The following is a 12,360-nucleotide window of genomic DNA, read 5'->3' as shown; positions in this document are numbered from 1 at the left end:
AATGGATGATACACTGTGTTTTTATATGATTAGACAAACCATATGCCTATGTAAAAGGTAAAAATGCCTTAAGTTAAATTCCAGGGGGACAAATACTTTAATGAAAAGTAAATTTCTGACACTGATATCCGGGTTGCCCTATCATTCCTCTCTTATTTTAGTGGTTCACTAGTTGCTGTACTGTTCTTTTGCAAAAGCATCAGCAGAGTTTAGCTCTAATGAGAGTTGTTTAATAACAATAATCTCTGCTGTGCTTCATTGCAGAGCAAAAGAGACTGGAGGGCAGAATGAGGATTCTGGACACATCCCGTTTTTCTCGTTCTCGCTTATCGAGGGTTACATATCTCTGGTTATGGATGAGCAGACAACACGGAGGTTAGTTCACACTGCCCTGCTTCATGAAATCGAAAATTGACTATTTTCTTAATACATGTTGTGCATGATTCACAGTGTTGTGGAAGCTACTTTGAAACTAGCTTTCCAAACTAAAGCTACTCGTAACTTAAAGTAGTTAAAGCAGTTAGCTAAACTACAAGCAACTAACAAAAATTAGCTAACTACATTTAATAGCTATTTAAAAAAGATAATATAGTTTTAGATTTATAACAATCAGATATTATTCAATTCTTTGCTCCGTTCTGATTGCAGAATTCAGTTACATCACCTGATTGTTATATAAGTTAAGATGACAATCCCCTATGAAATTAAACCATGGTTTTAGTACAGTAACCATAGTTTAACCATGGTATTTGTAGTAAAACCATAGTTACTAAAAAATGGTTACTAGCGATGGTTACTACAATATTACTATAGTAAAATCATGGTTACTATATAGATACTACAGTATTACTGTAAAAAAATTAAAATCATGGTTATTTTATCAAAACCATTGTTACAACAGTCATGTTTACTTCAATATTATTGTAGTAAAACTGTGGTTAACTTTTGTAAGGGGTAGACAAATGGGGTGACATTAAATTGAATATGAATGTATGCTTATTATACACTAATAAAACTAGAAAACACCATATTTTATATAACTGAATCGAAATATGGTTATAAACGGCATCAGTTAACTGAATATTTCAAAAAAGAAAACTGACTTCTGGCACAGTTCCTTTAATGGAATAGTTCACCCAAAAATGAAAATTCTCTCATCATTTACTCCCCCCTCATGCCATCCCAGATGACTTTATTTGTTCTGCTGAACACAAATGAAGGTTTTTAGAAGAATATTTCAGCTCTGTAGTACCATACATTGCAAGTGAATGGTACCCAGAACTTTGAAGGTCCAGAAAGCACATAAAGGCAGCGTAAAAGTAATCCATAAAAGTGATCCATGTCTTCAGAAGAGATATGATAGGTGTGGGTGAGAAACAGGTCAATATTTAAGTCCTTTTTTGCTATAAATCCCCACTTTCACTCTCTTCTTTTGTTTTTGGCGATTTGTGTTGTGTGGGCAGGGAGGAGAATTTATAGTAAAAAAAAAGAAAAAAAAAGGACTTAAATATTGATCTGTTTCTCACCCACAACTATCATATCTCTTCTGAAGACATTGATTAAACCACTGGAGTCATGTAGATTACTTTTATGCTCCCTTTATGTGCTTTTTGGAGCTTCAAAAAGCTGTATTAATCTGGTTAATTGCATTAATCTCTCACGCAAAATGCAATGTGAGAAATTTAGCCTTTTGTGACGCTTCAGCACTACTGGTCATAAAATGTTGCTCGTTACTGGAAAAGCTACACTATTTGTGAAAATACTGAAAAATTTAGTTTAGTAGTATCGCTACTTTTAGTAAACTACTCCCCAACACTGATTTATTAGTGTGTTATTTCAAAGAGAAAAATGTTTGTCCAAATCATTTTTCATCATAGTAATAGTTTGCTCCTTTTTGTCTGACGTCACCTAGCCCTTTTATTTTTCAGCCCATCCCCGTCAACCACCTGTGATATAAAGACCACTCCTAGCTAGATGTACAAATCCATAATATGCAGTGGTTTCATCAGAAGTTAAAATGCTGTCATCTTTTAGCATTAAGCTTGTTAAATCACCTTTTCATTGTGTATGCGGTTAAAATATAACTACTCTGCTAAGTAGATTTCTGATTAAATGTTTGTTTTGTATGTTTTAATGTGATTTACAAGCTGTTCCTTTCTTGTCAGGTTTCCAAACAATGTGCTCTTTACCAGTGCTTCAGGAGAGCTTTGGAAGATGGTTCGCATTGGAGGACAGCCTTTAGGGTTTGGTGAGTGCAGGCTAGGGTCAAAGGCCTAATGACTTAATGAATATGGGCAGGTTTTATTTAAGTATTGATCTTAGCAGTTTCATTACAGTGTTTACAAGGCAGAACTGTACTGACATTTCATAAACATTCCTGTTAGAGAACAATTAATTTAGCCCAAACCATTTAACTTACAGACTTGATTCAAACTTTATTTTGTAGATAATTTCAGGAGGTGTGCTATCCGTTTAGTTTTTATAAAGCTTTTGAATACCTATACTTTTTAGAAAATGTAAGATTACAGTTTTAAAATCTCCCATAGACTTACATTGATAAAATATTCATCCAAATGTAACCAACAGCCAATGTTTGGGAGTAACTAACATTAGGGACACTACCGACTTCATTTTTCAGTAGCATGGCAATAGCTCACAGTAGTTTTCATGTAAGTGTAGCTTTTCCAACAACAAGCTACTTATTCCATCGAGCAGCATTGTAGTGTCACAGAACACTACATCACTGTTTTTTAGTGTCAACCTGTATTGTACACGCAGTTTAACAGCCAAACAAGCGCTCACTTAATTAAACAGTCCTCTGTCATATATTGCGTTGGGAAGTCCAAAACATTTAAGTGAATAGGTTAGTTTGAACAGGTTATGTAAATGAACTGGTTAAAATAAGAAATTTGCCAATTCACTACTATGAAGCGTTGGGACGTCCGAATTTAAATGAATCAGTTCATTCAGATGGTTCATGTAAATGATCTTGAACCCTTACGCAGAAGTCACTGCGTCGTCTTTTTTCTAAACAAGATATTTAGTTAATAGCTGGTTTATCACTGTTTTCGATTCTGTTGTATAAAACAGGGTGTCATCAAGTTTTCTTACATTTATTTAGAATAAATGTATTTAAAGTTGTCCGCCTAATTGTTTCTAATCAGATACTGTTTTTGTGCTAGATACACACTGTTTTGATTGCAGAATTCAATCATATCATCTGATTATATATCATTTTAGATTATAAAAAATTTTCTTCCTTAAAAAGCTTCAGTGTAGTTAGTTACTTTTTGTTAGTAACTTGAAGTGTAGCAGCCAACTACTTTAGTGTAGCTTGACTCTAGTTTAGTTACTTTAAATAAGATTAGCTTGCAGAGCACAACCTAAACTTACCCGAAACTTTATTCTTTGCTGCCTTGCAAGCACTGGCAATATTGTCACACACTTTTGTGTGCAAGTTACACTCGTACCTAAATCGACTAATGTACCTTTTTAAAGGGATAGTTCACCCAAAAATGAAAATTCCCTCATCCTTTACTCACTTTTATGTCATCCCAGATGTGTATGACTTTTTCTTCTGCAGAACACAAATGGAGATTTTTAAAAGAATTTCTCAGATCTATTGGTCCATACAATGCAAGTGAATAGTGACCAGAACTCAGAAGGTCCAAAAAGCACATAAAGGAAACATAAAAGTAATCCATACAACTCCAGTGGTTTACTATGTCTTCTAAAGCAATGCAATCACTTTGGGTGAGAAACAGATCAATATTTAAATCCTTTTTTACTATAAATCTCCACTTTCACTTTCAGAATGTGAAAGTGGAGTTTGAGTTAAAAAAAAAAAAAAAAAAAAAAAAAAAAATTAAATATTGATCTGTTTCTCTGACATACCGCTTCTGAAAATATAAATTAAACCTCTGGAGTCTTATGGATTACTTTTATTATGCCTTTGAGATTTTATTATTTTTTTTTTTTAGCTATAAAGTTCTGATCACCATTCACTTGCATTGTATGGAGCTACAGAGCTGAAATATCCCTTAATTTGTGTTCAGCAGAAGAAAGTAAGTCATACACATCTTGGGATGTCATGAAAGTGAGTAAACAATTAGATAATTTTCATTTTTGGGTGAACTATCCCTTTAACATAAATGTAATATTTGGATTTATGGTAAAAATAAAATTACAGATATTTCCTGCCCAATTTCATGTTCTTTTGTCTTCCATCAGATGAATGTGGCATTGTGGCTCAGATATCTGAACCACTGGCGACCGCTGACATTCCAGCCTATTATATCAGTACCTTCAAGTTTGATCATGCTCTGGTAAGTCTTCTGTGAAGTCTGCATTCACCCGTGACTGCTTTTCTGTCACCAACGCTTTACCTACTGAGGCCAGTATTTAACGGCAGCCCTCTTGTTTCCATCCAGGTTCCAGAGGAGAATATCCAGAGCGTGATTGGAGCCTTGAGGACCAATGAGAGCACAGGACAGTGAGACTCCTTGTGACTGGACAGGAGTCCTATGTCCCTGCAAACATTTTTGATTTCTTAACTCTTAAAAGTGCCAAGAGCTTACCTGAGGACTGGTTATGGGAGAAGGTTTGGATAAGGGGGGAGGGGGGTCTTTAGTTTTGCAGTCAGTATTGAGCGATTGTGTCACTAGCAGCCATTTCTATATCACTTTCTGTCTAATTCATGCCTACCTGCAAACAAAACAAAACTTGTCCAACCCCAATTTCCCATCCAAATGCACAGGGACCCTGTAATGGTGTGAATCCAGTGTTTTTTTCCTCTGCTCTTTCTCTTATCCACCCCTCCTCTGCACACAATTTTACCATGGCAACAAGGCCTGCTTAAGCCTGGGCCTGGATTTCAGATACTGATTCTTTAGATGTTGCAAATAACCAGTATGTATTAGTGGCAGGAGGACACAGAATGTACTCAATTGTTTATCAGAATTTATTTTTTCCTGCTCCCCCTTCCTGTTTTCCCTTGCGGTGCCAAGACACAGGGCCTAAACTAGACCCCTTGTCTAAAGCGTGATTTTTCTAGATTTTAGTGAAAGAACACAGTTCAGTTCATGGCTGTTCAGAAAGTTTCTCATTTTTGTATAGAGGTTTTGTTTGTTTCCCCTCACATTAATCCTGTTGTCGCATTTTAATGCCAAGCGGCTGGGTAATGATTTAGTTGTTGTTGTTTTTTGCATTCGAAGTACAATCAATGGTTTTTCTGTTTGTCTGCTGAGTTGGCAGCGAAAGCGCGTGGAGATTTTGTCCGGCATGTGGATTCAGGTGAAACTCTCTCGGTTCACTTGCACTTGTTCAGGTTATATACACGGAAGTACACAATTAATTGTGCAGTTTACTGTATACTGTTTTTAAACATTCGTTTCGATGCTTTTATTTACGGCATTTCCTTCCCATTTCATGTGTGGAGTTTCGCATGTTCGCGATTGGACATAATGACAGCAAAGGCTGCCGTGCCTCTTTAGTCTTCGCCACTACTTGCTCCTTAGAATATTTTGCAAAGCTTCATCCATAGAGGAAACTGGTGGGGAATGCTGTCGTTTGTTGAATGTTCAGTAAAGTCAGGTGTCACAGACACTGGCATTAGTTTAGGCCTTCAAGCTCCCCTTGTCTGCACTTTATTTAAGGTCTATCTTGAAGATCTTACTGTTCTGATGTGAAATAGCGGGGATGGGTATTTTTCTCTTTGAGTCTCTTTTAGAAGGGGTCACTTGTTGCTCTTCACACATGAATTGGGTGTCTCTTTTCCACAAGCTTTTCTTCTATCAGCTCTGAAGCAGAAATTTGCAGAAACCATGTATTTATCAGTGTTAAAAAAAGGGGTGACTTGTTTTTATCTCTGACAATTAAAGACGTGAAAACAGTATATTTTTTCAGCTTAGTTTGTTTGTGTTTAGGTTTGATTTAATTTTTTCTCATTTGTTACTCTCTTTTACACTCTTCGAACCATGTTTTCTTAAGTGCACAGTGGGGGTTTACACCGTGCGATTGCGAGACCATGTGCCAATTGGACATTTGTTATCTCAAGTTTATGAAGATGAAATTAATTTGCTCATATCTGTGATTTACAAATTATTTCTGTGGGATATAAGCTAAATCCTATGATCTTTGCGTAGGCTACTTCTGACTTCCCATACAAATAAATTATTTCCTTTGAAGAATTGCAATGATTAAACCAATTCAGAAAACAGAAAAGGTCAGACTTTTTTGTTTTTACCTCCATTACTTTTCTGTTTCTTGACGGTGTGTTGGTCAGAAACTATATCCCTTTATACTTGCACATTAAAGAGGGTGATTTCCCTTTTCCCTCAGAATGTATATTGCTTTATAAATGGTAATATATTCTTTTTTCATCTACAAATACAGTTCGGTACAAATTAAGCATGTACTTAATTCTGAAGGATACAGCAATTTTAACAACTTTAAATATAATTTGATATGTTTTTCTGAAGTGGCATTAAGGAATATTCCGGGTTCAATACAAGTTAAGCGCAGTTGACAGCATTTGTAGCATAATGTTGATTACCACAAAAATTTATTTAAGCAAAAATCTGGGTTACAGTGAGACAGTTATAATGGAAGTGAATCGGGCCAATCTGTAAACATTAAAATACTGTTTCAAACTTATAGCCAAAAGATGTAAACAATATACATGTTAATATCATTTTAGTGTGATAAAATCGCTTCCTAACCTTTTCTGTGTAAAGTTATAGCCAATTTTACAACTTCAGTGCCATGATGATGTCAACAAACCTTAAAACGACTGTAAACAAATTATGATTTAATCAGCTTTACAGCACAAATAATACATGAGTTGTAACAGAACAATTGATGCAAGTGCTTTTATAAAATTGTAAGCTTCACATTTCTGTCTTTAAACCCTCCAAAAATTGTCTGTTCACTTTCATTGGTCCCTTTCCCTTCCCTTGTAAGTGCCTCACTGTAACCTTGATTTGTTTTGTTTTTTTAAGAAAAGGGTTGAGTCGTCAGAATAATTTTTTGTGGTAATCAACATTATTACATTTATGCATTTTTGCAGATACTTTTATCCAAAGTGACTTACAGTGCCCTTATTACAGGGACAATCCCCCTGGAGCAACCTGGAGTTAAGTGCCTTGCTCAAGGACACAATGGTGGTGGCTGTGGGGATTGAACCGGCAGCCTTCTGATTACCAGTTATGTGCTTTAGCCCACTATGCCACTACCACTCCATTATCCCACAAGTACTGTTGATTGAGCTTAATTTGTATTGAACCCAGAATATTCATTTAAGACCATGCTTATGCTCTACTGCACATAAATGTTTAGCCCATGGAATATAATTTTTTTTAATTGTTTAAAATCATCCATATGACTTGTGCACTGTATTCCAAGTCTTCTGTAAAATTCTTTGTTCGCTTAAAGTCTTCCCTTCTGCTGAAGCTTCTAAATCTCATTCACTTGTGTGCATGCATATTCAAACCAGACACGCAAACACTCATCATGGCACATTTGACAATTTTGGTTCTCACATGTCTCAAAACCAGCAATGGGTGTAATCTAATTACAAAGTAATTACTGTAAACTTTTTACTTTTTTTAGTACAAAAAGTAGAGTAACACTACATTTTTAATTCCTGTATGCAGGTTAGTTACTGACTTTCAAATAATTACTTTTTAGTACATTACTTGGGTTACACGTTTCAGTAATATTTAAAAACAGGTTCATATATGCGTCTTTTTGCATTTCTGTGACCATTTCTGTAAGGTAGAAATGTGTGGTGCTGAATGTATGACTTGAACAATGAACAAGAAGGAAATATAAATGTTATTTTGAACTCAATGAGTGGAAAAACTAACTTTTCTGTAGAATGTGTTTTTAGAAAGTAACTTAAAAGTTAATTCTATAAGCAATTATTAAAGTCAGTAACCTGATTAATTTGAAAAGTAATTAGTAATTTGTAAGAATTAATTTTTTGAGAAATGTACCAACACTGCTCAAAACCGATCTCGACACACCAGATTTAAATATGCCGACATAAGATTTCACAACTAAAATTTTGGTTCTGAGTATCTTGTGTTCCAAAGAAAAAAGTTAAATGGTTTTGAACAACATGAGGGTGAGAAAATAATATTTATTGTTGGTTGAACTATTCTATTTAAGAATCCATCAAAACCATAACTGTACAAACCGCCACTGGTAAGAAAAGTCTTTTGTTTTACATTTAAATTTCATACTACAAATATATTTTTGACTTGTTTTATTTTGACAGATTGAACATTTCTTAAAAAGAGCACAAAAGGCGAGAGCCAGATGTTTTGCCAAAATGTCCTGCTTGACCACAGCAAAGCCAATATCGTTATTTCCCATTTTGCACTATTTTGAGATCAGATATCAGATTGTCCCCTTGCCTGTTGAGAATTCAGTGCATTTTAACAATAAAGCAGATCCAGAATCAGTACTGATAACATGGCTTTGAATGTACAGTGTCCATCACATGTGAAGATGAAACAGCCAAAAAAACTTTGGAGGGAATTCCAAAAAGTCAGATAGAATGTACTCCTCGAAAAAGATGCCCTGAGTCTGTTTACTCTCAAGTCTATTTTTAGGTCCATACTGTAAACAGCAGAGGTGGTGTCATATTTCCATGTTACCTTAAAAACACCCCTCTCTGTAGTGTGAGACATATGAAGACTCCTATGATTGATTTGACCAGCGCCACTATGTGGTCAACACCACAGACAACATCTGTCACGTGGCCTGGCACTGTCTTCTAAAACAAATGACAAGTGTTAGCATAAAGAAAACAGAGACATTGACATTTAGTATGTGTGCAACTCTGAAATTCACATTCTATGGAACTTGTGTGTGTTCCATGAAAGTCAAACCAATTTGGAACAAACACATTGGTAATTTTGTCAGAAATTTCCTTTTTAGGTGAACTACCACTTTAAGCTCTAAACATTCTATCGATTACAAAAGAAAATACATTTGACTGATTTATAAGCTTAACTTGAAATGTTCCTTTAAAAAGAAAAGAACAGAAAGTGTTGTTGGCTTCTTACCCTCCATGGAAAATACTGGTCGTCATGTTTCCCAATGCCTAGACACCCTCTCACATTCTTACCCCAAACAAACAGCTCACCATGATCTAAAAACAATATTCATGTAGCAAATAACTCAGCCCTCTATTTAACTTGGACGCTGGCCAGGAAACAGACAGTATTTAATATCGACTTTGTTGCGCAAGCATTTTTAACAGGTGTTTTCAGAGGACAGAACTATTCTTCTGTTGCCGCATAACATTTAAAGCACTTTTTTTTTCTGTCTGAATGCAGACACTGCAATACACATTATATTGTTGAATACACAAGGAGTCTATCATAAATTAGCAAAAACGATATCTTGTGCAGATTTACGTACAAAATATTTATAGGAAGTTTACCTGTGATGGCTGCAAAGTGGTTGAGTCCACAGCGGATGGAAGAGACATTTACTGCAGGGTTGAACTCTGACATCCCAAAAAATTTTGCTGGCACTCTTTCTGGGATAGCTGACTCAGAAAGATTTGGACCTTTTCCCAGAATTCCAAAGCCCCAAACAAACACCTCTCCTTCCACTACAGTGATTTATTTGTTCTAATAATATCATAAATAAGAACTAGTTCTATTAAAACTATTAATTATTTCATGTGTACAGTTGTTGTACAGTAGGTAGAATTTATGGTAACACTTTACAATACGGTTCCATTTGCTAACATTAGTAAATGTATTAGGTATCATGAACTAACAATCACCTTTGATGACAGTAATTGATAAAAACACAATTGTTCATTGTTAGTTGTGAGTTCTTATTGAATTAAATTATGTACACGTATACAACTTTTAATTTTAAAACTTCATTAGTAAATATTGAAATTAAAATCAACAACGATTGACAAATGCTGAGGTTGTTTACTCACCCTCATGCCATCCCAGATGTGTATGACTTTCTTTCTTCTGCAGAACACAAAGATTTTTAAAGAAAATATCTCTGCTCTGTAGGTTCATACAACACAAGTGAATGGTGACCAGACCTTTGAAGCTCCAAAAAGCACATAAATGCAGCATAAAAGTAATCCATACGACTCCAGTGGTTTAATTCATGTCTTCAGAAGCGATATGATAAGTGTGGCTGAGAAACAGATCAATATTTCAGTCCCTTTTTACTTTAAATTATCCTCCCTAACCAGTAGGTGGCGATATGCACAAAGAATGCGAATCACCTAAAACTAAAGAAGAACTCTTAGGAAGGCTGTTTGAAAGTGGAGATTTATGGTAAAAAAAAAAAAAAGGATTTAAATATATATATGTTTTGCACCCACCCCTATCATATTGTCTCAGAAGACATGGATTTAACCACTGGAGTCATATGGATTACTTTTATGCTGCCTTTATGTGCTTTTTGAGCTTCAATGTTATGGACCCTGTTGACTTGCATTGTATGGACCTCAGAGCTGAAATATTCTTCTAAAAATCTTCATTTGTGTTCAGCAGATGAAAGAAAGTCATACACATCTGGGATGGCATGAGGGTGAGTAAATGATGAGAGAATTTTCATTTTTGAGTGAACTATCCCTTTAATCTTGATTAATTTTCATTTCAACATACAAATATATATTTTTTAATTAAAAGTTGTATATGTTAACATTAGTTAACGATATGAACTAACAAACTTGAACAAAGTTTAACGAATGCTGTCAAAAATATATTGTTCATTGTTAGTTCATGATACCTAATGCATTAACTAATGTTAACAAATTAATATGTAAATTAATTACCCAAATTAATATGTAAATTGTTCATAAATCCATTTGTATATAAATTGTTGCACTTAATTCTAAGGGACAATTTACATACAAATCAGAGGTGACTGTGGCTTTCAAAAGTATTATTTTTGGTATCTGCACTGTTGCTCCCAAAAGCTGCTTAAACTACTACTCAAACAGTGACATTTCTTTTCAAAAATAATTAACTAGGCTCGAATGTTTTTGCAACAAATAAAAGTGCCAATGGGCAAAATATCTGATTATGAAATCTTAAATCGCCACCAAACATTGTAACGGCAACTGATATAAATGGTTTAATGAACAATTTACACAAAAAATTCTTATTCCTTGTGTTTCATGAATGAGGCCTCATGTCTTTAAAATATGCAAATAAATATACTCAGACAAATAAATACACTCCGTTTACTTACACTTACAAAAGAGTACTGCGGCAGTACCATGATACAATGATGGTATCAGACGGCAATACCATAGTAATTTGATACATACCATGGTATTGAATGTTTACCATATTTATGTACCATGGTATTTACATGGTCCTCCAAGGTATTATATCAATAACATGGTAATGCTATTGTACACATTTAATAACATGGTAATACCTTTGTATTTTTCTTTATTTTTTTATTTTATTTTATTTTTTAAGTGTACTAAATCACTCAAACTTTTAATATAATTTGCTATCATATGGTTTCTTGAGATGAATCTAATCTTACCGTTCAGGACAGCCACCTGTGTTCTTCCACATGCCGCCTGTCGGGCTCGACCTACACCCCTAAGAGGCAGCAGCCGTGGCAAGCTAATCTGAAAAAAGACTTGACAAATGAGCTACTCAGCCTGGTATTTTTGTATATCCCAGCAAACACATCACAGAAAATTCAGGATCATTCTAGTGGAGTAAACCAACCATGTCTGTGAAGTATTTCAATCATTTCTGGTATGTCTTGTCCAGTTGTTTTTGTATTGGCCTCTGCACCTGTGTCGCTTCAGTGACAGACGCCAGCTGCAGATACTCGGAGTTCCCCCAGCCAAACAGCTGCCCATCAGTGCACACAGCCAAACTTCAGTCTCCGTATATGACCACCTGCTGAACTTTGACACCAGCCAAGTCTCCTCCAACAAGCACTGGATAGGAGGACTTGTTGTGGTGGCCCAAACCTTAAAATACATTCCAGGGTCATTAATTAGATATTAATATAGATTAATTAGTTCACCTAAAAAAGAAAATTCTGTCATCATTTAATCACCTTCATGCTGTTCCAGACCCGTATGACTCTCTCTCTTTTGTGCAACACAAAAGGCAGAATGACAACCTCAGTCACCATTCCCTTTTATTGCACAGAGAAAAAAGATTCAATGAAAGCAGTGCCGGCCCTACCTAATAAGCGACATAAGCGGCTGCATAGGGCCCCGCAACCACCAGGGAGCCCCCTACTTTTCCTTGTCCAAAGCGAGTGGGTGGTGGCTTTCTCCAGCGGATGGTGGAAAGTCATGCTGTCTCTAGAGCCGCGCACTGCATTTAAAGG

At 35.4% G+C, this 12,360-nt stretch overlaps 1 protein-coding gene and 1 long non-coding RNA gene across 3 annotated transcripts in view; one reads left to right on the top strand and one right to left on the bottom strand.

Annotated features, from left to right (window-relative positions):
- The window catches only part of LOC127421442 (cytosolic arginine sensor for mTORC1 subunit 2-like), a 57,680-nt gene extending 51,787 nt beyond the window's left edge, over positions 1-5,893 (top strand). The window contains exons 6-9 of one of the 2 annotated variants that reach the window (XM_051664492.1): positions 265-375; positions 2,166-2,248; positions 4,231-4,325; positions 4,431-5,893. In XM_051664492.1, the coding sequence (XP_051520452.1) occupies positions 265-375; positions 2,166-2,248; positions 4,231-4,325; positions 4,431-4,496 (355 nt within the window). In that variant the 3' untranslated portion in view covers positions 4,497-5,893. The remainder of the gene's footprint in view (positions 1-264; positions 376-2,165; positions 2,249-4,230; positions 4,326-4,430) is intronic. The other variant, XM_051664495.1, reaches the window with a different exon arrangement.
- Positions 5,894-6,768: 875 nt separating this feature from the next.
- LOC127421563 (uncharacterized) lies at positions 6,769-10,425 on the bottom strand. The gene is made up of 3 exons (XR_007894013.1): positions 9,452-10,425; positions 9,072-9,157; positions 6,769-8,779 (listed from the first exon to the last, which is right to left on the bottom strand). It is a non-coding gene; the product is annotated as an uncharacterized LOC127421563 (long non-coding RNA).
- Positions 10,426-12,360: the final 1,935 nt, after the last annotated feature.

This window comes from Myxocyprinus asiaticus, chromosome 3 (assembly GCF_019703515.2).
Source record: "Myxocyprinus asiaticus isolate MX2 ecotype Aquarium Trade chromosome 3, UBuf_Myxa_2, whole genome shotgun sequence".
In the NCBI taxonomy this organism is placed as follows: domain Eukaryota; kingdom Metazoa; phylum Chordata; class Actinopteri; order Cypriniformes; family Catostomidae; genus Myxocyprinus; species Myxocyprinus asiaticus.
Note: the sequence above shows the minus strand (reverse complement) of the source record. Positions and strands in the feature narration are given on the sequence as shown.